This window comes from Arachis stenosperma, chromosome 7 (assembly GCF_014773155.1).
Source record: "Arachis stenosperma cultivar V10309 chromosome 7, arast.V10309.gnm1.PFL2, whole genome shotgun sequence".
In the NCBI taxonomy this organism is placed as follows: domain Eukaryota; kingdom Viridiplantae; phylum Streptophyta; class Magnoliopsida; order Fabales; family Fabaceae; genus Arachis; species Arachis stenosperma.
In genome coordinates this window covers 13596969-13623959 of record NC_080383.1, presented here as the reverse complement: position 1 = coordinate 13623959, position 26991 = coordinate 13596969, and the positions used below count along the sequence as shown (strand labels likewise).

At 33.9% G+C, this 26991-nt stretch overlaps 3 protein-coding genes and 1 long non-coding RNA gene across 4 annotated transcripts; 2 read left to right on the top strand and 2 right to left on the bottom strand.

Annotated features, from left to right (window-relative positions):
* Nucleotides 1-6698: 6698 nt before the first annotated feature.
* LOC130939426 (LRR receptor-like serine/threonine-protein kinase EFR) lies at nucleotides 6699-9313 on the top strand. Its single transcript, XM_057867530.1, has 4 exons — nucleotides 6699-7110; nucleotides 7183-7604; nucleotides 7636-8710; nucleotides 8952-9313. Exons 1-4 carry the CDS (start codon nucleotides 6699-6701, stop codon nucleotides 9311-9313), a joined length of 2271 nt encoding a protein of 756 aa, XP_057723513.1.
* Nucleotides 9314-12611: 3298 nt separating this feature from the next.
* LOC130941920 (uncharacterized) lies at nucleotides 12612-14115 on the bottom strand. The gene is made up of 3 exons (XR_009070740.1): nucleotides 13678-14115; nucleotides 12983-13044; nucleotides 12612-12910 (listed from the first exon to the last, which is right to left on the bottom strand). It is a non-coding gene; the product is annotated as an uncharacterized LOC130941920 (long non-coding RNA).
* Nucleotides 14116-18515: 4400 nt separating this feature from the next.
* Nucleotides 18516-25336, top strand: LOC130939425 (probable LRR receptor-like serine/threonine-protein kinase At3g47570). The gene is made up of 6 exons (XM_057867529.1): nucleotides 18516-21186; nucleotides 21524-21892; nucleotides 23629-23799; nucleotides 24020-24116; nucleotides 24221-24390; nucleotides 24890-25336. Exons 1-6 carry the CDS (start codon nucleotides 18516-18518, stop codon nucleotides 25243-25245), a joined length of 3834 nt encoding a protein of 1277 aa, XP_057723512.1. The 3' UTR covers nucleotides 25246-25336.
* Nucleotides 25122-26066, bottom strand: LOC130941587 (pleckstrin homology domain-containing protein 1-like). Its single transcript, XM_057870145.1, has one exon. It carries the CDS (start codon nucleotides 25993-25995, stop codon nucleotides 25561-25563), a length of 435 nt encoding a protein of 144 aa, XP_057726128.1. The 5' UTR covers nucleotides 25996-26066; the 3' UTR covers nucleotides 25122-25560.
* Nucleotides 26067-26991: the final 925 nt, after the last annotated feature.

The window sequence follows — 26991 nt, the reverse complement described above, 5'->3', positions numbered from 1 at the left end:
CTTCTGAGATAGTTGTTTGTAGAATCTCAGTAGCAATATCGGCTCTGAATATGGTTTTATCTAGTTCTTCTTGCCACTGTCTGGAGTTGTTGATGAGTTGGTTTACCCATACCATGTTTGGATTGTGATTGTTTTGCTGGTAGTCTGAAATATGATTGAACTTCCTTAACCATGGGTCTTCAAATATCCTAATCCGATTGCCTCTTCCTACCCTCCATTCGATCCCTTCCTCCAGAATCCTCCTTCCGTTTAGTAGACTTCTCCAGGCCCATGATGGCTGCTGACCTGTTGGGGCTTGTAGAAAAGAGGAATATTTGAAATATCTGCTTTTGTAAATTTTGCTTATTAGGAACTCAGGCTTTGTAAGAATCCTCCAGCTTTGCTTGGCTAGCATAGCTAAATTGAACGCTTTAAGATCCTTAAAACCTAGCCCCCCATACTTCTTCTCTCTACAAATTATATCCCATCTCACCCACTGTAGCCTCCTTTCGGAGCCTCTCTGACCCCACCAGAAACTCAGAATCTTCTTTTGTATTTCCTCAAGCAATGAATCAGGGAGTTTGAAGCATCTCAATGTATAGATAGGCACTGCTGTAGCTACCGCCTTCACCAAAACTTCTCTATCACTAACGGATAGGAGAGATCTCTTCCATGTTTGCAGCTTCCTTTCCACCTTTTTCTTAATGAAATTGAACGTCTGCCTCTTAGATCTATGTACAACTGCTGGGAGTCCCAAGTAGTTATTCTGTCTGCCCACATATGGAATTTGTAGAGATTCAGCTAGGGCATCTCTAATCTGTGTTGGGGTGTTTTTGCTAAAAAATACTGAAGACTTCGAGAAGTTAATAAGTTGCCCACTAGCGTTCTTATAATTTTCCAAAATATTTAGTAGTCTATGGCATTCCTGCTCATTAGCTTTGCAAAATAGGATTGAGTCATTTGCAAAGAATAAATGACTAATCGTAGGACATCTACCATTGAGTCATAGACCTGAGATCTCTCTCCTCTGTTCTCCTCTGTGGAGCAGATGGGAAAGCCCTTCTGCGCAAAGAATGAAAAGATAGGGGGAAAGGGGATCGCCTTGCCTCAATCCCCTGCATGGTTTAAAGTAACCATGAGGTTGACCATCCACAGTAACAGAGTATGACACAGTGGTAACACATTCCTTGATCCAGTCAATCCATTTAGAGCAAAAGCCCAACTTCTCCATGACTTTCTAAACAAAGCACCATTCAATCCGATCGTAAGCCTTACTCATGTCAAGCTTCACTGCCATCTCATGATCCCCATGGTTCTTGTTTTTCAAAAAATGCATAAGCTCATGAGCTATTAGTATATTATCACTGATCAGGCGACCTTTAATAAATGCACTCTGATTAGCACTTATGATTTTATCCAAAATACCCTGCATTCTGTGGACAAGAATCTTCGATATAATCTTATAGAGGACCGTGCTGAGGCTAATGGGGCGGACCTGGCTCATGGTTTCTGTGCCTTGCGTCTTTGGGATTAGGCAAATATGAGTATGATTGAATGCCCTTAACATCCGACCTCCAGAGAAAAAGCTTTTAATAGCACTACGTAGATCACCTTTAATAATCTCCCAATAATGTTGATAAAACTTTGCAGTGAATCCATCATCTCCTGGGGTTGAGAACGGATTAATGGAGAATATAGCTTTCTTGATCTCTTCCTCTGAAACACTTCTAGTAAGTATTCTATTAGTAGCATCATCAATTTTCCTCTCCAAAGATTGCATTTCTACCGAGGCAGTACATGGGTTACAGGAAGTGAACAACTCCTTAAAGTACTCAGTGGCAATTCGGGCAACGCCTCCAGGATCTGTGCTGAAATTACCCGAGCTGTCTTGTAGTCTGAAAATATTATTTTTTCGATTTCTACTTTGGAATTTAGCATGAAAGAATTTTGTGTTTTGGTCACCCTATTTCAGCCATTGAATTCTAGCTTTTTCCTTCCAATACCTCTCCTCCTGTAAGTAGGCTTCAGCTAATTCTTCCTCCAGCTATAAAATAGTTGATCTTGTTGCTTCTGTCCCCTTTAATTTTTCCAGTTTCAATTGATTTTTCAAATCAGAAATTAGGTTTTGCGAATTGCTAGAGCCAGACTTCTGCCATTCTACCAATACATGCCTGCATTTTTTCAGTTTAGAGAACAGCTTGAACATTGAAGAGCCATTAAATTCAGTCCTCTATGTTTCTTTCACCATATTAAGAACTTCCTCATTGTCACACCATCTTTCCTAAAATTGAAATCTTCTTTTTGCCTTGTGCTCCTCCCTGTCCGCTAGTAGCATCAAAGGGCAATGGTCAGAGCCTGTATCATCTAAATGTAGTATTGTTGCTTGCGGGTAATTTGCTCTGAAATGATGTGTAGAGAGGCATCTATCCAGTCGTTTCATAATTAGGTTGTCACCGTATCGTCTATTGCTCTAAGTGAATTTTCTCCCTTCGTAACCCAAGTCCACCAGCTCACCCTCACTAATGAATTTATTGAAAGCCTCTATTGATGATGCCAACTTTATTCTTCCTCCCTCTTTCTCATGATAGGCGGAGATGGCATTAAAGTCACCTATCACAAGAAAATAGGGGCTGGCTGTCATTTTGATCTCAATAATTCTTCGGTATTGATTAAACCGAATGTTGTCATCACAATGTAGATGAACAGCAATTACTTCCCATTTTCTTTGTTTGGTAGAGTCTGTCCACTCAAAGAAAATAAAAAAATCATTGCTAGAAAAAATTGAGACAACTGCATTATCCTTCCATGCCAGCACTAGCCCACTAGATTGACCCCTAGGATCCACACAATATGCCTGCTGAAAACCTGCTTTGTTGCATTGAGTTGTAACATTCGTGGTAATATTTTTAGTTTCACATAAAAATATTACCTCGGGAGAATAAGATCTAGAGATCCCTTGTATGTTGTGAACTGTCAGGGGATTTTCCATACCCCGACAGTTCCACATCATCATCTTCATGGGTCACTGGGTGCCCATTGTGGGGTGGCACCCTCTCCCTCTTCCACTTGCACCTTTTCCTCTGAGCAGAATTTCTTCTTATTAAGTGGGACCCTTTCTCCATGTGAACTCCTTTTAACTCCTGACACTGTGATAAATTTTCTCGCTAGTTGCTTTAAGTTTTGTCTCTTGTTGGTAGATTTTGTGAGCTGCTGCCCTTGTTCTCTGATGAGCGGATAATTTATACGCTTTTTGGCATTGTTTTTAGTATGTTTTTAGTATGATCTAGTTAGTTTTTAGTATATTTTTATTAGTTTTTAGTTAAAATTCACCTTTCTGGACTTTACTATGAGTTTGTGTGTTTTTCTGTGATTTCAGGTATTTTCTGGCTGAAATTGAGGGATCTGAGCAAAAATCTGATTCAGAGGCTGAAAAGGACTGCAGATGCTGTTGGATTCTGACCTCCCTGCACTCGAAGTGGATTTTCTGGAGCTACAGAAGCCCAATTGGCGCGCTCTTAACGGCGTTGGAAAGTAGACATTCTGGGCTTTCCAGCAATGTATAATAGTTCATACTTTGCCCGAGATTTGATGACCCAAACCGGCGTTGCAAATCAGCCTCAGAATTTCCAGCATTTAACGCTGGAACTGGCATAAAAATTGGAGTTAAACGCCCAAACTGGCATGAAAGCTGGCGTTTAACTCCAGAAAAGGTCTCTACACATGAAAGCTTCAATGCTCAGCCCAAGCACACACTAAGTGGACCCAGAAGTGGATTTTTACGTCATTTACTCATTTCTGTATACCCTAGGTTACTAGTCCACTATTAATAGGATCTTTTGACATTGTATCTGTACCTCATGACACTTTACACGTTTCTTTGTGTATCTTCCACGGCATGAGTCTCTAAACCCCATGGTTGGGGGTGAGGAGCTCTGCTGTGTCTTGATGGATTAATGCAATTACTACTGTTTTTCATTCAATCATGCTTGCTTTCATTCTAAGATATTACTTGTTCTTAAACCGGATGAATGTGATGATCCGTGACACTCATCATCATTCTCAACTATGAACGTGTGCCTGACAACCACCTCCGTTCTACCTTAGATTAAGTAGATATCTCTTGGATTCTTTAATCGGAATCTTCGTGGTATAAGCTAGAACTGATGGCGGCATTCAAGAGAATCCGGAAGGTCTAAACCTTGTCTGTGGTATTCTGAGTAGGATTCAATGATTGAATGACTGTGACGAGCTTCAAACTCCTGAAGGCGGGGCGTTCGTGACAGACGCAAAAGAATCATTGGATTCTATTCCGGCCTGATTGAGAACCGACAGATGGAAAGCCGTGCCGTGACAGGGTGCGTTGAACATTTTCACTGAGAAGATGGGAGGTAGCCACTGACAACGGTGAAACCCTTGCATACAGCTTGCCATGGAAGGAGCCTTGCATGCTTGAAGAAGAAGACAGTAGGAAAGCAGAGATTCAGAAGATGGAGCATCTCCAAAACCTCAACCTGTTTCCCATTACTGCAAAACAAGTACTTATTTCATGTTCTTTTACTTTTCACAATCAACCCTGATAATCTTTCATATCCTGACTAAGATTTACAAGATAACCATAGCTTGCTTCAAGCCGACAATCTCCGTGGGATCGACCCTTACTCACGTAAGGTATTACTTGGACGACCCAGTGCACTTGCTGGTTAGTTGTGCGGGGTTGCAAAAGTGTGATTGCAATTTCGTGCACCATTCTCCAAACACAAAGCATGTCGTTGCTTCAATCCCCTTTGAATATTCCTTTTCGTCTCTTTCTTCAACATTGTTTCTTTCTATTGCTGAGCCGGTACTGATTTGTGGAGAATAGTTTGCTGTTTGTATCTTCTTTTGAACGATAGCATTACTCATAACTTCTTCTTCCTCACTTCTCCCATCTCTTCCCTGAGACTGCATTGATAGATTGGCCAGTCCCTTAATTAAGTTGACTGGAGTTGGCTTTTTGGTCCTGTTGTGTGAGCTCTCTTCCCCTTTAGGCAGATTAGTATTAGGATTATCCTTCGTAGCACCCTCTCTTCTTCCCGTTTGGTCGGCTTTCAACCAATTCCCCCACTTTTCTTCTTCCACCTCTTCCTTCAACGAATCTTCAATTTGAAAACTGCAAGCTCTTGTCTCATGTCCAATGAATCCACAATAATTGCAAAAAGTGCCGATCCGTTCATACTTTAGTGCAACTTCAAGTTGTTGGTTTTTGGGGCCAGCAAGCTTGACATATCTCCTGAGAGGTTTTATTATATCCAAGTTTACCTGTATTTTAATGATGCTATGCTCCTTGTCTCGAACCTGGAAGATATCCACATCCAGCACCTCTCCAAATGAGCCTCCTATCTTCCTTCCTAATTCTTTAGTCTTGAATTGTTCTGGCAAACCCCAAATTTTTATCCATATTAGCACGTGAGCAAAATATATTTCTGCATTATTCTCATCCTCCTTCCATCTCCTAAGATTCAGGATGTAGTTTTTAAATAGCCAAGGAAACCCCTCTCAATACGAAGCATATCCTTCTCATCTCCAAAAAAAGAATTGAAATATATTTCCTCCATGATCTACCACTTTAAAATTCTCCGGTTGCCTCCATATAGAGTACATAGTAGCCTCCACAGTACCGCTTGAGAATGGTTTATCCGCCAAAAGTCTCCTAACTAAATTTTTTGCACAACGTTCAGTCCCAACTTGCACGTCTTTCTCGTCAAAACTGATTATTGTGTTTTCTTCTTCAGGTTGCAGCCTTGGATTGCTAGCAGCGGTAGCAGCGTTTGCCATGGTGATCAAGTTGACACAATGACACTAAATTACTCAAAATAATCGATTGATCACAGGAAATTATAGATAGTAGAATTTCTCTGCCAAATCCTAGCAGAGCATGTTAAACCTCAAGGACACTTATAAAACATTCTTTTATTAGAAATATAAACACTTATGTTTGCTCTATTTTTCCGTGGTAGGTTAACAAATTAAAATTTGGAAAGATAGGAGACTCGAACCCGCAATCTCTTAATTATGGAGAGTCTATGCCATTTGAGCTATTACTCATTGGCAAAATTTAAAAGATAGGAGACTCGAATCCACAACCTCTTACGTTTTAAGCATCTTTATGTAAGTGGCTTCCTAATTTAAAATACTTTTTCGTAAACCGCACAAGTTATTATACTAACTGTAAAAAAATTTAAAAAGGAATAGTCACGTTGTCTTTGACATAAGCCAATTTATATTATTAAAAAATATAAAATTATTTTTATTGAGTTATTCTGTATCATATTTACAATTATAATGATTATTTTTTGAATGGTTAAATATGATCAAATTTATTTTGGAATTATATTATTTTTTATAAATGAATTAATTTTATATATTATTTATTCCAAAGTATATAACAATGTTAATTTTAATTATAAAACATCATGGGATATTAAACTTATAATATTCTAAATTCTAAAATAAAAAACGTTTGATAACAAAAAATATTAACGAAAAACAACTAAAATTTATAATTAATAAATATTAAATAAAATAAATTTAGATTTTTTTTATTTGGAATTTTTTTTCTATAAAAGGAAGATTTCGTTAGTTGTATGCTTCTACATTTCAACCAATTCAACTTCCTTCTCTGTTCCTGCCAAACACTTTTCATGCACATGTTGTCGAACAGTAATGATAATATGATCATGATGGCTCTCGCAATCATCATCTTTCTCATATCTATTGCTTCACAAGCTTCAATAAACATGCTGTTAACTACAACAATGGCCATGCCATTAAGTTCTGAGACTGATAAGCTTGCTTTGTTGACTTTGAAGGACAAGCTTACTAATGGTGACTCAAATGTTCTGCCATCATGGAATGAGTCTCTTCATTTCTGTGAATGGCAGGGCGTTACATGTGGTCGCCGCCATAAGAGAGTCTCAGCATTGCATTTGCAAAATCAAGACTTGGGTGGTACTCTTGCACCATCATTGGGAAATCTAACCTTCCTCAAGAAGCTCAATCTTACTGACCTCAACTTGTACGGTCAGATTCCAAGACAAGTTGGTCGTTTAAAGAAGCTGCAGATTCTTAGCTTCCAGCAGAATCATCTTCATGGTGAGGTTCCCCGGGATGTTGGTCGATTGAAGTCGTTGTACGCTCTCGAACTAACGAGAAATAATCTTCAAGGTGAGATTCCTATGGAGCTGATCAACTGCTCAAGTCTTAAGAAAATTGACTTGTCCTACAACAATTTAACTGGGAAAGTTCCATCATGGTTTGGATCCATGATGCAACTTACTATGTTGGAGCTTGGATTCAATAATCTAGTTGGTAATATCCCACCAACCTTGGGGAATCTTTCATCACTTGATACATTGTATCTTGCAGGAAACAATTTGGAAGGTCCTATAATTCATGCTTTGGGAAGGTTGTCAAATTTGGAGTACCTCTCTTTGAGTACCAATAATTTGTCAGGCCAAGTTCCTAATGCGTTCTACAACCTTTCAAATCTTCAAGTTCTTGATATAAGTAACAACAAACTAGTGGGTCCTATTTCTTCAAATTTACACCTTGCTTTTCTCAATCTATCTGTTTTTGTTGTTGCATCAAATCAATTCACTGACAACTTCCCAATATGAACTTGGTGCATGTTCTGCATTGACAGAGCTTTATCTAGATGCAAACTTCTTCCATGGAAACATACCTTCCTTCTTGGGTTCTCTAAGATCACTTGAATTCTTAGGACTTTCCAACAACAGCTTCTCAGGCACAATCCCGTATGAACTTGAGAACTTGACACAGTTGAATGCTTTGGACCTTTCCAATAACCAGCTCTATGGCAAGGTCCCATTAGGAGGAATATTTAGTAACATTACAGTAATATCACTCATTGGAAACAAGGATCTCTGTGGTGGGATACCTCAACTGAATTTCCCTCCATGTCCAAAGTTGCCCTCAAATAAACACAAGAGCTCTCGTAAAAAGAAAATTATTCTCATCAGTGTTATTGGAGGGCTTTTGATCTCTTTCATTATTTTTGTTAGCATCTATTGTTTCATGAGGAAGCCCAAGAAGTTACCTTTTTTACCATCATTGGAACATAAGTACTTGAGGGTTTCTTATGGAGAGCTACATCAAGCAACAAATGGATTTTCTTCATCCAATTTAGTTGGCACAGGAAGTTTTCGTTCTGTGTATAGAGGAACCCTTGTTCATTTTGAGAGACCTGTTGCCGTGAAAGTGTTGAACCTTCAAACACGCGGCGCATCAAAGAGTTTCATGGCCGAATGCAAAGCTCTAGGAAAAATCAAGCACAGAAACCTTATCAACATATTGACTTGTTGTTTAAGTGTTGATTACAAAGGGGATGATTTCAAGGCCATAGTGTTTGAGTTCATGCCTAATGGGAGTCTAGAAACCTTGTTACACCACACTATTGAAGATAGCGAGTCAACAAATCCAAGTCTCAACCTTATGCAAAGAGTAAATATTGCTCTTGATGTAGCTTTTGCATTAGATTATCTTCACAATGATTTAGAGGAAGCTGTAGTTCATTGTGATATAAAGCGAAGCAATGTTTTACTTGATGATGACATGGTTGCCCACTTGGGAGACTTTGGATTAGCTAGGTTTGTTCATGGTGTCGCAAGCCACTCTAGCAGTGATAAAGGAAGTTCCTCTGTAATCAAGGGAACCATCGGATATGTTCCACCAGGTAAAATTAAAGATTTAATTTTTCTTTTTAATCTCTTTTGGTAATATGTTGCTACTATTTTTAACGAATTCATGTACTGTTAGATTCATGGTAATATCATATTTATATTGATTCACTTATAAGTTATAACTGATCCTAAGCACATTAAATGTTAGATGTTACCCTATTATAACAATCAAACCCTTGAAATATTTATTGAACTGAAAATCCTTTTCTTCATATTTTTGTTGGAATCAAACAGAGTATGGAGCAGGTGGGTCAATATCAGCAAAAGGAGACATCTACAGCTATGGAATTCTTCTTCTGGAGATAGTAACCGGAAAGAGACCAACAGATGGCATATTTGGTGAAGATCTAAGCCTACACAAGTTCTGTAAAATGGCAATTCTAAAAGGAATTTCTGAGATTGTTGATTCAAGATTGCTCATTGCAATTGATGAACAAGAGGGAAGAAGGGTTACACAACAGCAAAATATCAAGGAGTGTTTAGAATCATTTGCTATGATTGGAGTTGCATGTTCTGAAGAGTTTCCCACTCAACGGATGAACATTAAAGATGTCATAATGGAGCTTCATGCAATTAAACACAAACTGCTTCCATAGAAGGAAGATAGGCGTCATGTTTATGAAAATAAATTACCTACTTAAGATAGTTCGGTTGTTGCATTATTACTCTATTTTATTTGAATTACTTTGTGTTGTAGTTTACATCGAGTAAATTTCTTCTGTTCTGTACCATTACAAGGACTAGGGAATAAATTTTGGTTACAAATCTTCTCCCTTTTTTCGAGGGGAAAAAACTGTAATAAGGTATTTTTCAAATTTCACTATGCAATAGTATTAAATCTATTCTTAATATATAAAAGTAGATATATAAGTATGCACCACATTACTTTTGAGACATTTCTTTCCTCCTACTAATGTCATGTCAGCAATATTACTTATTTGGCACAACTTTAGAATCAATCACTCAATTCTTGCCAAATCAACTATTATTTTCAAATCAGCAAAAAATAAAATATACAAATAAAAAACTAAAAAATAGAATTCAATAAATTTGTAACTTCCAAATACATTGAATTCATATTCCTATATTTATTATATCTTACCATTATAAACAATACAATAAATTTATAACCGCAACAATTAATTCAAAAATTAAAAGTTTAAAAAATGAAAATTATATTTTATTATTATAATTATGTTTATTATAATTATTTTAATTTTTGCCAATGAGTTATACCTCAAATGACATAATCTCCCGTATTGGTCGCGAGTTCGAGCCTCTGTATCTTTGGTAAAAAATAATAATCATTTTAATTTTTAGAAGTAACACTAGGTACAAAGAACTATTATTGTAGTTTTTACTTATTATTAAAAACAAATTCTATTTTATTTTACCAATATAAATTTTGAAAAGAATATTTGAAAACTTAAAAAAAAATAAATTTATTAAAAGAGTATCAAAACGAAACCAAAAATTATAATATTAGACCTACATTTCCATACTAGATACAAATAAAAAACTAAAAAATAGAATCCAATAAATGTGCAACCTCCAAATACATTAAATTCATATTCCTATATTTATTATATTTTACCATTATAAACAATACAATAAATTTATAACCACAACAATTAATTTATTAATTTTTATAAATAACTCACTAAAGGTAATAAACATCCATATTACAAATGTCATAATAATATTATTAATATAATAAATTTTAGGTTATAAGTATTTAAATTCCATACCATTTAAACTACATATATAAGTCTCTTATCACTACTCCTTCACATAACATCAAATTTAGCACAAAAAAAAATTATTTCTGAACTGCAATGAGAATCTGATGATCAGGTATGACAGAAAAAAATCACAACATGCATCATACATTCATACTTACTCAAATACCATATACCTAATGATAACATAAATTGAATATTGGAATAGGAAAAGATCTTTACAATTTTAGCAACTATAAACGAAATTGATGACAAATTAGGATGGAACTATGTTAAATATAAAAAGTGTCAGAAGAAAGTATATAAAAAAAGAAACAACTACATTTGTGGCACTTGTAATCAAACACCACAATATCCAACAATAAGGTAACTCTATATACTTTTCATAATCTCATCTATTAAATTATTAGTTGCTAGCCCAATACTTATTTTAGATTTAGAATTCAATTAAAGGTTTTAGATCAAAGTGTTACAACTTTTGTACTATTTAATGGCGACGCAAAAAACTTATTGGGCATAGTTGCTTCAAATCTAATGACATTTTAGAAAAATAATGACATTGAAGCACCACCCCATCAAGAGATTAAGGAAAAAGAAAACCATATAAATTCAAGACACATCTTCGAAAGAAGAACATACATATAAAGATGGAACCAAATAACACAATAGAAAGTGCATCAAACTCAACAATTCATAAAGAACATGTCTTCGCAAAAACTACGACAAAAAGAAGAAAGCACCAACTCCAATAACCAACAAAAAAAGGAGGACGAGCGCCACATAAGATGACTAAGTCCATCAACTAAAACAAATGTAAAAATCAAACCACCAAATAAAAATGTCACTTTGTACAACTCCAACATCCAAATCTTTTGTACTACAAGTTATTTAAAATAAAACGCCTTTTAAATTTAACTTCAATTTACACATATTTAATTTATTTCTACAAAATATAACAATTTTTAATATTTATTATATACTATCATTAATTTACCGTCCCGTGCATCGCGCGGGTCTCATTCTAGTTAAGGTAAATTCAGGTGCAATTAACTTACAATTGAGAATTGGGAGTGAATGCGGATCGGATCGGATCATATATAGCCAAAATTTCGATTCGATCCGCACTAAAATCGAATCCAATATCCGCACTTTTTAAGTTTGGATCCGATATTCGGATCGAATAGCGGATATATCCGTAAAACACAAAAATATTTTTAAAAAGTTATTTTTATTAAAAAAATATTAATAAAATTTATTTTTTATATTCTTTTAAATATATTTACTCTTAAAATAACATTAAATATATTTTTCTTAAATAATAAATTAAAATAATACAACAAATATAATCATTATTAGTTGAAATAAAACATAAAAAAAACAAAAATGCTATATGTATACTAAAATCAGCCACCAATGTATTTGTATATAAATACATCTGTGGTTTAATTTATTTTCAATATATATTTGTATTCCAACTTGTATTTTATACTGGTGGCTGATTTTAGTGTACACGTAGCATTACTCTAAAAAGAATATTTACTTATCTATTTCTTTATTTTTGTGGATATGCGGATCGGATATGTGAATACTTACACAAAATCTGCGATCCAATCCTATTAGTGTGCGGATCTGATCTGATAACCTGCGGATCGAATCTATATCCGTAATTTTCGGATTGAATTCGGATAAATACCACAAATATGCGAACCAAATCTGATCCATGAACACTCTTATTAAAAATCGTTAAATAATATAATAAGTTTAATTAAATTGTCATTTATTAAAACTTTACAAAAATTTAATTACAACCGAAATTTTTCACCTTAAATCCCAAGTCAACTTGCAAGTCTTGGTCTTCCAATGTTGATAATTAAAATTTTACAAAATGAGTGAGGTGGGGTTCGAACTGTCCTCAATAAAAAAAGAGCATGTCACAACTAGGGGTGTTCGCGGTACGGTTTGGTTCGGTTTTTTAGAGAAAAATCATCCGATCCAATCGTTTAATTAATATGCGGTTCGGTTTGGTTCGGTTTTTTTACCGAGATCATCCGAACCAAACCAAACCAATTAAATTCGGTTTGGTTTGGTTCGGTTTGTTCGGTTTTTCAATCAATTCAAAAAAAAAACTACCATACTATTTCACAAAGTCGTCAAATTGAAATCAACAAACAAATATACAATAACTAACAAAGTCTTAATCCAATGAAATTCAATGACAAAAATTAACAAGCAATAATTAAAGAAGTTTAAAAGTTTAGTAGTCAACACAACATAAAATAAATATAAATTTCCAGTGTTTCTACGAGGACTGGTGCAACAGGCAATGCAGTCGGAGATCTAATGCTCGTAGATTCATTTGGAAGAGGAACCGGCACAGCACCAATGCATCATCAGAACACAATCTCTTTCATGACCATTTATATGCTATTTTTTGTTTTTGTATCCTGTAAATTTCTGCAGATTTAAACAATAAGAAAGGATATTTCTAGCACATAAACATCATGATTCACTAAACATTAAAAATACCTGCAGTTTGATAGGTTCTCCAAAGTTTTTCATATGAACTCTTTTCACTGAATGCATAAAATCTGCAAACAATCAGAAGCAATTTCCCTAATCAAATACATTGAACATTGAACCACATAACCAACAATCATCCCTAATCAAATACATTGAACATTGAACCACATAACCAACAATCAGAAGCAATTTCCCTAATCAAATACATTGAACATTGAACCACATAACCAAAAAACCAACAATCAGAAGCAATTTCCCTAATCAAATACATTGAACATTGAACCACATAACCAACAATCATCCCTAATCAAATACATTGAACATTGAACCACAACCAACAATCAGAAGCAATTTCCCTAATCAAATACATTGAACATTGAACCACATAACCAACAATCAGAAGCAATGAATAACAAATAAACCAATGACAGTGAACCAGTAATCAGAAGCAATTTCAATAAACAATGAACAATAAATAACACAATAAACAACAATCAAAAGCTAAAACCCCCAAATACAACAAACTGCAAAAACAAATACAACAATCAACAACCATTAGCAATTTCAAAAATACACTGAGTAGTGAACATAGAACATAAATTATTCACACAGAAGCAGAAATTCAAACAAATAAATGAACAATCAACAACAATCAACGACAAATAGATAATGCATGGAACAGAAATTATTCAAATTAATACCTTACTTGGAGGCTTCAAATCTGGTGTCCGGCACTCGGAGGTGCTGGGAGGGGCTGGGAGGTGCTGGTTCGGCGCTGCTGGGAGGGGCTGGTTTCGCTGGTTCGTGCTGCTGGGAGGGATTGAACGTCGCTGATGCCTGATGGGTTCGCGCTACTAGGAAGGACTGAACGTCGCTGCTGGGCGCTGGTCCGGCACGGCATTGCTTGGAGGGGCTAGGAGGCGCTGCTGGGAGGGGCTACGAGGCGCTGGTTTCGCGAGACTGGGAGTGGCTGGTCGGCGGGACTAGGAGGGGCTGCGAGGCGATGGGAGAGTGGGAGGCGGGGCTGGGATGGGGAGGCGGGGCTAGGATGGGGAGACGCGACTATGAGGGGTTGGGAGTAATGGGGCTTCTTTGAGAGAGAGAGTGGCTGCGCTAGGATAGGATTAGGAGTTAGGGAAATTAGGTTATCTGATGGGGGTGGGGTGGGCCGGTGGGGTAATGGGCTAATGGATTTTAGGGTTTTTAAAGTTGACCGGTTCGGTTCGGTTCGGTTAGGGTTTTCAGTATTAAAACCGAAAACCGAACCGAACCGCATAAAAAACAGCAAAATATAATTTTTTCGGTTTTTTCAATTATCGTTTGTTCGGTTTTCGGTTTTTTCGGTTCGGTTGATCGGTTTTGTTCGGTCCGAATCGGTTTTGAACACCCCTAGTCACAACCACCAGACTATCACAATTCTAGATATCATGTTTACAAATTATTATATATATAGATATCTTTTATCAAATATATTTACCTCTATTTAATTTATTTTAATTTTAGTTATAAACTCATTTATTTTTAAATTAATTATATTTTTATTTAATAATAATTATAAATTCACTTATTTTTTCTTTTCATAATTATATAATATCTATTAATATTATTTTTTAATAAATACTTGTAGTATATAATAGTATAGTAGATATAAATTTATTAATAAATTATTAAAATTTGAAAATAATTATTATTTTAATATAAAAACAAAATAAAATATTTATGATAGAGTAAAATTAATAAAATGCTTATTATTTTTGTTTCATATTATTTTAGAATAGTTGAATATTTTTAAAATGTTAGTAAAAATATGTATTTTAAATTTTAATTTTAAATTTTTTACTATTTTTTATTTTTTATTTACATAGGACCGGGTTAACCCGTTCAACCAGTGACCCACTAATTGAACCAATGATCCAGTAACCCAGTAACTTGATCGATTCGATCACCGGTTCGGTTCTGACAAATATGCTGTGCATAGGGGTGGCAAGCAGGGAAGCCCGCCCCGCCCCACCCCGTCCTGCCTAGTGAGGCGGTCCCAGAATCCCGGCCCGCCCCACCTAACGGCGGGCTAGCAGGCCGGCGGGCCAAGCCCGCCAAATATATTTTTTTTTACTTTTAATTATTAAAAAATATATATAACGGCATAAAAAATTCTCTTCTATTTTTTACTTTTAACTATTATAATTTCTAAAAGTATAAACAAATTATAATTTTTATATTCACAAACATTAAAGTCTTTGTAATTATAAATATCTAATAAACATAATTATAAACCAAGTTTTCATTCAAAACATAATTATAAATATTGTTCCCAAAGTAAAATAAACATAATCCAAAACATAATTATAAATATTGTCTCTAAAACAAAATAAACATAATCCAAAACAATCAATTTTCATCTTCATTCTCTTGTAAGTTGGGTTAGGAGAAGTTGGGTTTTGGTAAAAAAAAAATTGAAAAAATACCCCCTTGCTAAAAAATACTAAACCCGGTGGGGAAGCTCGCCCCGCCCCGCCAAAGCCCATGATTTAAACGGTGCGAGTTAAGCAGACTTTTGTTATTTGACGGTCCCAATTTTCCAACACAACTCTTTTTTTTTTGACGGATTACACAAACTAATTGGACAAATTTAGACCCGTTTACCACCCCTAGCTGTGCGCACTCTTTCCATTCACAAGCACAAAAATTTCAAAAATTGCACCATTCAACTCATCATTCCCTCAGATGTGCCATCATTTTTTCCCTCCTTTATAGTTAGTTTCCACATCACATTTGATACTGGCCAATCTAAAACGATGGAATACTGTCAATGTCGGCCATAATCAATGATATAGGTTATATTAATTAGTATTTCTCACAATTATTTCTAAGCACCAATTACGGGCTAACTTGGAATGGGTGAAAGTGAAATAGAAAGTTGTTTATATGCAGAACTGCTATTGTCAATAGTAGACTGTTAATCAATTTTTGTAATGCTCTTTGTTTTCAACAAATTAAATGCGTACCATATCAATGTCCTTTCTATATACGAGGAGACAGATCTAGAAAAATTATTTAGGGAGGGCCAATATTATACATGGCATAAAATAAATAAATTATATAATCTAAAATGTTTTATATTAATATATTGATACATAAATATTTTAGAGAAAAAAATAAATTGATCTTTAATTTTTTTAGTTCGCAAATATTTAAGTCTTTGAAGACTTAAAAATATATTTAAATTTTTAACTTGTTCAAAATTTGGACACATTAATATTTGGATTTAATTTGTCATATTTAAAAAACTATCGTGCATCCGTATTAACTAGGTCAGTATAACAAGAGTCATGTTTGATTTTTTCATTAGATCTGACCGATCTAACTGAACATGAAGAAGGATTGACATGTTCAGATTTAAAAAAAATCAAGAATTTAAATATTCACAAATTAAAAGGTCAAAGATCTATTTGTCATTTTCTCTACATTTTAAAGTACTAAAGTTATGTGAATAATTTATTAATAAATTTTTGTATGATGAGATGGTTAATAATAATTTTTTATATCATAAAATTTATAATCCTTTAATAATTTTTTTTTCAATGTAAATTAAAAGATATTTAATAAAAAAATTATATTCTATTTTATTTGTGAGTCTTTGCTTTATAATATTTATAATTAAAAAAGATCTCTTATTTATAACAATTGACATATTTTAAAAAATATGTTAAAAATATTTATGTCTTTATTAATCTTTTGTATAACTTAGAGATTATCCATAAATTATTCAATTAAACATTATTAGAAACATTAAATTCATAATGTTTGAGGTTCACAAAACATTGTTGGAGAAATTTATCTAATTGAAAAGTTATTATAAATTTTTTTTCTAATTTTTCTTAGAGCAATGCTAGGGGCCAGCAATTTTTATGATTAGTAGCCATTAAATAGCCATCAATGATGATTTAATGGTGTGAAATTGGTGTGAGATTTCATCTAATGGCTCATATTTCTCTGTTAGTTACATGCTGGCCAAAATTCAATAAAATTGCTGGCTCCCTAAACTTTTTCTTTTTTTTAATATCACTTAGCCTTTTGGTTATTAGAAATAGATAATATTTGAGCTAGACTTCTATTTATACTAAATTGGATATTAAGTATGTTTAATAATTTTATTATGAAAAAATCTAGAAGGCTAGCAATTTTATTGAATTTTGGCCAGCATGTAACTAACAGAGAAAGGTGAACCATTAGATAAAATCTCACACCAATCTCACATCATTAAATCATCATTGATGACTATTTGATGACTACTAATTACAAAAGTTGCTGGTCCCTAGCATTGCTCTTTAATTATTAGTATAAGATAATTATTTGTTCTATTTTCCAAATATAAAATAAAATTATATAATATATAATAACCTATATATATTAATTATGTTAGGTATGTATATTAAAATCAACTATCAAATTAATTATTAATATAAAATACATATTAAAATATAAAATATAAATTAAATTATATATATTTATATATAAATATATTATAACTAATTTTTATGTACAAATAATACTTTTCATATATATATATATATATATATATATATATATATATATATATACACTTCTTAGTTCTTACTACTAAATTTGGGGAACATATTCAAAGGATCAACTCGTCTTCAAAGTATTAATATTATTGTTAACGTTTTTTGTTTTATTTATATTTTAAATATTCCAAGAATGATTTAAGGATATCCTCACCTTTAATCTCATAAAAAATACATATATCTTCTTCTTGAATCTAAGTTCATTTTTTCCCGGTTTAATAAAAAAATGTAATCTTACATATAATCATAAGAACGTAACAAGATTGAAGCGAAAGAAATATCATAATATTCTTAGATTGATTTGTGTGATTTATAAGCTGAATTTGTCACTTGGTTGAAGCTGACGCGTAAATAAGAGAACATTCAGAAAGAAGATTTATTAGTTGTTTACTTGAATCAAATGGTTAATTTCTTCACCTTGGTATCTCCCTAACCACTTGAATTTCATGCTTCTATAGATTTAATTTTTTGTTGCTTGGTGCTGTTCATCTTAGCTTGTTGCCGATATGAATGAAGAACAAACACAAGGCGGTGATTTTCGCTAATATTAAATTGAAGTACAAGCGGCGATTTTCAACTTGCAAATGTTGGTCTTCCAATATCATCATATCCATTCTTGGTCCTCCCAAGTCAGTCTTTCCATTCACAAGCACAAAATTTCAAAAAATGTTTTTATATTTATTAGTATCCGCTTCGTTACTTAAGTATTATTGTAGTGTTGTACAGTAAACACTTTCAGATTGGTTTTTTATTAATCCTACAATGAAGCAAATTAGAAATCTTTATAACAGAGTATTCAAGCAACTACTACTGTATACTTTTCTTCACTATTGCTCTCTTCTATATAACGGTTAGAAAGCAACGACCCTAGTACTACATTTTTCTCCACCACGGTCCTCTTGAATATACTAACACAAATGCTCATATTGTCACCGTCACACTACAACGAAATAATGATGGTGTCTCTCATCATGTTTCTCCTATCTGTGGCTTCACAAACCTTGGCTGTGAATGCGGCCTTGAGTTCAGAGAGCGATAAGATTGCTTTGCTTGCTTTGAAGGACAAGCTTACCAATGGCGATCCTCATGCTTTGCCATCATGGAATCACTCCCTCCATTTCTGTGCATGGGAGGGTATTACATGCAGTCGTCGCCACATGAGAGTCTCAGCCTTGCAACTTCAAAATCAAGAATGGGGTGGTACTCTTGCGCCATCCTTGGGAAATCTGACGTTCCTAAGGCTGATCAATCTTACCAACATCAACTTGCATGGTGAGATTCCAAGAGAAGTTGGTCATTTAAAGAGGCTGCAGACTCTTGACTTGGGGCACAATAATCTTCATGGTCATATTCCTATGGAGATGATAAATTGTTCAAGCCTTCAAGTACTTCTATTGCGGTTCAATAATCTAACTGGCAAAATTCCTTCATGGTTTGGTTCTATGATGCAACTCACTCAGCTGGCGCTTGCAGTCAACAATTTTGTTGGTAGTATCCCACCTTCATTGGGAAATCTCTCATCTCTTGAGAAGTTGTCCCTTGCATACAATCACTTGGAAGGAAGCATAACTCCAACTTTGGGTAGGTTGTCAACTTTAAAATTTTTGGGTTTGGGTGTAAATAATTTGTCTGGTCAAGTCCCTCCTTCACTTTACAACCTTTCAAATATTCAACTTCTTGAATTTGTGGATAACCAGTTAGTGGGTACTCTTCTATCAAATTTACCTATGGCTTTTCCCAATCTTGAGCTACTTGTGTGTGGAGGGAACCGATTCACCGGTACTTTTCCATCTTCAATATCCAACCTTTCTGAACTGCAACAATTTGATATCTCAGAAAATGATTTTCATGGACCAATTTCTCCTACCATAGGAAGTTTACGCAAACTCCAGATATTTAATGTTGGACAGAATAGATTCGGGAATGGAAGAGCTCATGATTTGGATTTTCTTTTCTCATTGACTAATTGTACTCAATTGCAGAAACTAGCCTTTTATAACAATAATTTAGGTGAAGTATTGCCAGATATCATAGGCAACTTATCAACCAATCTCGTTTTGCTTGATATGGCGTTGAATCAAATATCTGGAAGGATATCAGATGAAATTGGAAAACTAATCAACCTAAGAACACTTGGTATGGATGAAAATTCCTTTGAGGGAACAATTCCAGATTCAATGGGAAAGCTAAAAAATCTGGGAGCGTTGTGGTTGCGTGGAAATAAGTTCTATGGCAACATCCCTCTTGTCATTGGTAACCTTACTATGTTGTCTCAAGTTTATCTCGACTCAAATAAATTTGAAGGATTCATTCCTTTTACACTTGGAAACTGCACCAAGATGGAGAAATTTTATGCTCATGAAAATAACTTAAGAGGTGATATACCCAATCAAACATTCGGCTATCAACAAGGTTTAGTAGAGCTGTCCCTATACTCCAACTCCTTTACTGGCCACATTCCTTCTGAGCTTGGTAACTTGATCCATCTTTCCCTCTTGTATTTGCAAGAAAACATGTTGATTGGTGAGATTCCCATGGAACTTAGTGCTTGCTCTGCTTTAACAGTGCTCGAACTAGAAAGAAACTCGTTCCATGGAAGTGTACCTTCATTTTTGGGATCTCTACTATCCATTGAAGTCTTGGACCTTTCTAGTAACAATTTTTCAAGCACAATCCCGCATGAACTTGTGAATCTCACCTTGCTGAAGACTTTGAACTTATCATTCAACCATCTCTATGGTGAAGTCCCGGTAGGAGGAGTATTTAATAATGTCACAGCAATATCACTCGTTGGAAATAAAAATCTTTGCGGTGGGATACCTCAATTGAATCTTTCTGCATGCCCTATTTTGCCATCACAGAAGAAACACAAGAGATCACTTAAAAAGAGAGCCATCCTCGTCATTGCATTTGGAGGAATTCTAATCTCTTGTGTGGCTTTTATTAGTATATATCTTGTCAAGAAAAAGGCAAAAAAGTTAGCCACTACTTCTCTAGCTTTGCAATATGGTTATGTGAAGGTTTCCTATGGAGAGCTACATCAAGCAACCAATGGATTTTCTTCATCCAATTTAGTTGGCACAGGAAGCTTTGGCTCTGTGTATAGAGGAATCCTTGTCCATTTTGAGAGGCCTGTTGCTGTGAAGGTGTTGAATCTTCAAACACGCGGGGCATCGAAGAGTTTCATGGCCGAATGCAAAGCTCTAGGAAAAATCAAGCACAGAAACCTTCTCAGCATATTGACTTGTTGTTCAAGTGTTGATTACAAAGGGGATGATTTCAAGGCCATAGTGTTTGAGTTCATGCCTAATGGGAGCTTAGGAAGCTTGCTGCACAACACCATTGAAGATAGCGGGTCCACAAATCAGAGTCTCAATCTGATACAAAGAGTAAATATTGCTCTTGATGTAGCTTTTGCATTGGATTATCTTCACAATGATTTAGAAGAAGTTGTAGTTCATTGCGATATAAAGCCTAGTAATGTTCTAGTTGATGATGAAGTTGTTGCTCACTTGGGAGACTTTGGATTAGCTAGGCTCGTTCATGGTGCCGCAGGCCGTTCTAGCAACGATGATCAAGCCAGTTCCTCTGCAATTAAGGGAACCATTGGATATGTTCCACCAGGTAAGTTTCTTTTGATATATCTTACAATATCTTTTAGAAATGTACATTTTGGTTTTTTTTTTTTTCATTTGCATATTGTAGCATCAAGACAATTTGTCATGTTAAGTTCATGTTTTGCTTTTCCCCTAGTATTTTCATCTATATAATTACCCCAAATTAGTTATAGCTTAGAGTTCCCTACGTCCTAAGCAATTTAATTAACTATCAAGTATTTATGGCAATCAACCCTTTTATATATTTAATTTATTGAACTGAAAATAATTAGTTTATGATCATGATATTATTGCTTTATTTTTGTTGTCTTTTTTTTTTTCAATTTTTTGTTTGAATCAAACAGAGTATGGAGCAGGATCTCCAGTGTCACCAGAAGGAGACATGTATAGCTATGGAATTCTTCTTTTGGAGATGCTCACTGGAAAGAAGCCAACTGATACCATGTTTGGTGAAGGTCTAAGCCTACACAATTTCTGTAACATGGTAACTCTAGATGGAATCGCTGAGATTGTTGATTCAAGATTGCTCATTCCAATTGATCAACATGAAAGAAGAAGGGTTACACAGCAGCAAAAAATGGAAGACATCATTCGAGAGTGTCTTGTGTCGTTTGCTAGTATTGGAGTTGCATGTTCTCAAGAGTTTCCAAATCAGCGAATGAGCATAAAAGATGTCATAACTGAATTGCATGCAATCAAACAAAAGCTATCATGCTAATAACTGCCGTTGTCAATTATGATGACAACTCGCTGCACTACACATTTCAATTTCTGTGCTTTTATGTTCTTTATTAGTGTGCTTTTATGTTCTTTATTAGTGTGCTTTTAATGTGCTTTAAAGCCTTTAATTGTTCCTGCTAGTGTGTATGTTATGTAACATTTTAAGTTTATGCGCCCTGTCCTCTGTATTAGTGTGTCGTTTGCATCAGGTTCAAGGCTTTATGTATCTTCAATTAATATCTATTTATTTCTATCCATTTATTATCTATTTATAATTTATAATATATAAAAGAAAAAACCAACATAGTATTATATTAAAACCTTGACACATAATGCTCCATAGTCCACACCATTATCATATCATCGTAATCTTATTTTTGGCAATCTCTCATTCACTCATGGTCCTCAGTACTTGTTAATTATTGTGTATGTTGTAACCAATTTATTTAAGAAATAGAAACTAATAACACTTAAATCTAATTAAAAAGATCATTCACAATTAATAATTATACATTTGATTAAATATTTCTTTATCAAAGACAATTACACAAATATAATCCAAATAATTGAAAAAATTGGAAAAAAATTTGATAACAAGTAAAAATTTTTATTCTTTGATAACAATTATAATTACTCTTTTTTTAAAAAAAAAAGAATTTAAGAAATTACACAAAATCATACACATTTATAATCAATTCCACAAAGAAACTTCAAGTAGACTTTTTGAAGAAAACCTTTTTGGTAAACATAAACACATACAAAGCTATGTTCAATTGCATAAACACAATCCAAATAATTCTTTTAAGGTTGAATACTATCATAAAGATTTTACAATTGTCTTCATGTAAAGATGTATCTTTTTTATCATTAGACTATAAATTGTAAGGTTTGATTTGATATGCTATAAAAGTGTTATCTTTTTTTAAAGTGTAGTCAAACAAACAAAGCACATTTTTAATACAAGGCTCTTCATAAAAAAATATTTTTAACATCTTCATTTGAGTAGGTGCCTTCTTTTAAAGTGTTGTTTGGATTAAAATGTAAAAAAAAAATATTGCAAAAATTTTATGGCAAGTGAAAATATAATTTTGTTCTTTGAATAAAAAGAAAAACACGAGTCTTTTATTTAGGAAGAAAAACGAAGAAGTTATATGAAAATGGGAAAGTATGAGGAGCCAATGAAATATTCATACAATGTGCACAATGGAGGTTTATGGAGTATTAGAGATATAATTATTAGTATTACATTTTTTCATCAGTTGAAGTTTTTGGGATGAGTGGTATCATGACATGGTATTAAAGCGCTAGATCTGAAAGGTCAAGAGTTCGATCCTTGGTGAACTCAAAAATTAAACTAATTTTTCGAGAAGATGTTTATTATCCCTTTTACTCGGATGGTTATTTTAAATAGTATAAGAGATGTTCATTTCATAACTCAATAACCATTGTACATATTGTACAAATAGTCCATTGTCTCCCTAGCGGGATCCTATGAAAATATACAAAGCTATCACTCAATTACTCACATTTGCTAAAAAGACGTAAAAACTTTTTAAAAAATATATATTATTTTTCACAATTTCATAAATTCATAATTTACAAAATGTGAATACTTTTCGTACAATACATTCAAGCTTGCTTTTGCTTCAAGTTATATTAGATAGCAAAGTTTTCATTGTTTAGTATAAAATTTATTAGTATACTTTAATTTCATGAATTTCATAAGAAGCCGTAGTTCATTGTGATATAAAGCCAAGCAATGTTGTACTTGATGATGAAGTTGTTGCTCACTTGGGAGACTTTGGATTAGCTAGGCTTGTTCATGGTGCCGCAAGCTGTTCTAGCAGTAATCAAGCAAGCTCTTCTGCATTTAGGGGAACCATTGGATCTATTCCCCCAGGTCAGTGTCAGTTTCTCTTGATATATCTTACAATATCCTTTTGAAATGTTTTTCTCATATTTCTTCCTTTATAATCATATCTAAGTAATTTTAGTATCAAGTATTTATGGCAATCAACCCCTTAATATATTTACTTTACGGAACTGAAAATAATTAATTTATAATGATAATATTATTGCATTATTTCTCTTCTCCTTTCCTGAACTTTTGTTTAAATCAGAGTATGAAGCAGGTGGCTCAGTGTCAGCAGGAGAGATGTATAGCTATGGAATTCTTCTTTTAGAGATGCTCACTGGAAAGAAGCCAACTGGTACCATGTTTGGTGAAGGTTTAAGCCTACACAATTTCTGTAACGTGGCTACTCTAGAACGAATCATTGAGATTGTTGATTCAAGATTGCTCATTCCAATTGGTGAAAAAGAGAGAAGAAGGGTCACAAGTCAGCAAAATATGGAAGGCACCATTGGAGAGTGTCTTGTGTTGATTACAAAGGGAATGATTTCAAGGCCATAGTGTTTGAGTTCATATCTAATGGGAGCGTAGAAACTTTGTTGCACAACACTATTGAAGACAGCGAGTCCACAAATCTGAGTCTGAACCTTATGCAAAGGGTAAATATTGCTCTTGATGTAGCTTTTGCATTGGATCTTCACAATGATTCAGGGGAAGCCATAATTCATTGTGATATTAAGTCTAGCAATGTGCTTCTTGATGATGATATTGTTGCCCACTTAGGAGACTTTGGTCTAGCAAGACTTGTTCAAGGGGACAGAAGCTCTTTTACCAGTAATCATGGTAGTTCCTCTACAATTAAGGGAACCATCGGATATGTTCCACCAGGTAAAAGTGCTCTTGATCACTCTTGGTAATATTTGTCAACTATTTCTTCAAATTAATTCATGTATTATTATTTGCTAGATTCATAATACTATTATGCATAATTGCATTAATTTACTTATGATATCTACCTTATTATGCCAATCAACTTCTTGAAATATTTATTAAACTGAGAATAACTTGTCTATAATCATTATGTTGTTTCGTTATGTCTATTCTTCTTCCCTTATCATTTTGTTGGAATCATTTAGAGTATGGAGCAGTGGGCCAGTATCACCACAAGGAGACATCTATATCTATGGAATTCTTCTTTTGGAAATACTAACCGGAAAGAAACCAACAGATGACATGTTTGGTGAAGATCTAAGCCTACACAAATTTTGTAAAAAGGCAATTCCAGAAGGAATCATTGAGATTGTTGATTCAAGATTACTAACTCTGTTTAGTGAAGGGGAAAGAAAGATCTCGCAAAAGCAAAGTATTAAGGAGTGTATAGTGTCCTTTGCCAGGATTGGAGTTACATGTTCTCAAGAGTTTCCCACTCGACGGATGAACATTAAAGATGTCATAATGGAGCTGCATGCAATTAAACACAAACTGCTTCCATAAATAGGTGTCATGTTTATGAGAAACATTTAGCTGCTTTGAGTTGGATTATCCTTCTTCTTTTTTGTGAATTATTGCGTGTTGTCTGTGTTCTCTTCTCTACCATTTACAAGGATTAAGGAATAATACTTGCTCACAAATTTATTACCATCAATCTTGGTTTATATAAGAAACTATATCATTATATGTTCGTTCTCTTCAATCACAGTAATGTAAGATAACAATTCAACACGATTGATTAATATACACAAATAGAAAAGGGCAAAAGAGAGGTTTGATTTGTCGATTTACCGAAACAGATTGCAGGCGCGTGAGGAATCATCGCTTGTCGTAATCGACGATCTCATTGTCAGTGACGGATCTAGAATGCTGAACAATGGAGCGACCAATAGAGTTGATCCAATCCTCCTTCTCCTTCTCCGAATCGGCGATGAAGTACATCGTCTCGTAGCGCGAGGATAGCTCGAACGCGCAAGGCTTGTTGATCGCGTCCTCCGCGCCCTTAACGGTAAGGTAAGACGCGACGGGAATGACGCCGCGTGGCTTTGACGCGCGCGTGACAGTTGAGTCCTTGAACCAGAAAAGCTTCCCTTGCTTGAGGACGAACCAGCGACGGCGCCACGTTTTGATGTACTCTCCCTGCTTTGTTAGCCAGCCGGTTCGCTCAGGGTTCGACCAGAACTCGACAGCGTCGTGGTCCGCCTTTGCCGGATTGGTTGCGAGGCCAACCGCGGCGCGCCACAGGTTGGCCATTGGTGGAAAAGGAAATGGAGGGAGAATAGGAAGTGAGAGACATTTAGAAAACAAGGAGATGAAAGATTCTGTTACAGTTAGTTACAGTGTCTGGCTGGGCTTAGCGGTACGCCAGGTTATTCTTGCTGTTTTTTTTTTTTTTTTTATATATATCAACTTGTTAACTTAATAATTACAACCGTATTTTGTATATTTTAAAATTATACTACTATTATTATCATTTAGAATATAAAATATATATTAAAAATAAATTAAATAATAATATATTTATATAAAAATATAAGTTATTTTTAAATACTCTCAAAATAAAATAAAAATTGATTATTTCTAATTAATTTATGTTGTATACTTTCCTTTGTTATAAAATAAATTATTAAGAATATTTAAGAATGTTTTCACAAATGTATAGTGACTACTTTTTTTTATACTATAATATTTTATTAAAATTATTTATGAAAAATTGTGTTGAAAAATTTGATTTGGAGGAAAAGTTATGTGAAAGGTAAGTATGTATTTTTTTTTTATTCTTAACATAGACTACCCATTGTGTTAAACTCAAAGTGTGGATCATGGATTCTGTTATTAACATGTATTTTTTTTTTCTTTTATTCTATTTTTTATCGGTAACTTTACAGTATTTAATTATAAATCGTATCAAAATTTTAAAGTGATCAATAAACAAGAACACAATGAGTATTGAAATTTTAAAATAAATACGTTAGATGTGTCACCCTGAAATTTATGAAGGTCTTTTAAATGCTATATTAATAGAATTAAAGAGAATTCAGTCAAATTTTTCTTTTTATTTTTTTCTTTACAATCTTATTTCGACCTAAAATTTTTATCTTCCTTAAGAATTTTTAAAGATATATATATTATAACTTCAAATTTCTAAAGGTTTAATTATTTTATTGTTCTTTGTAGTTTTATCAACTATTTTTTAATCAAGTTATATTTTTATATTTTTTTTAATTAGATCTCTACATTGTTTTTAAT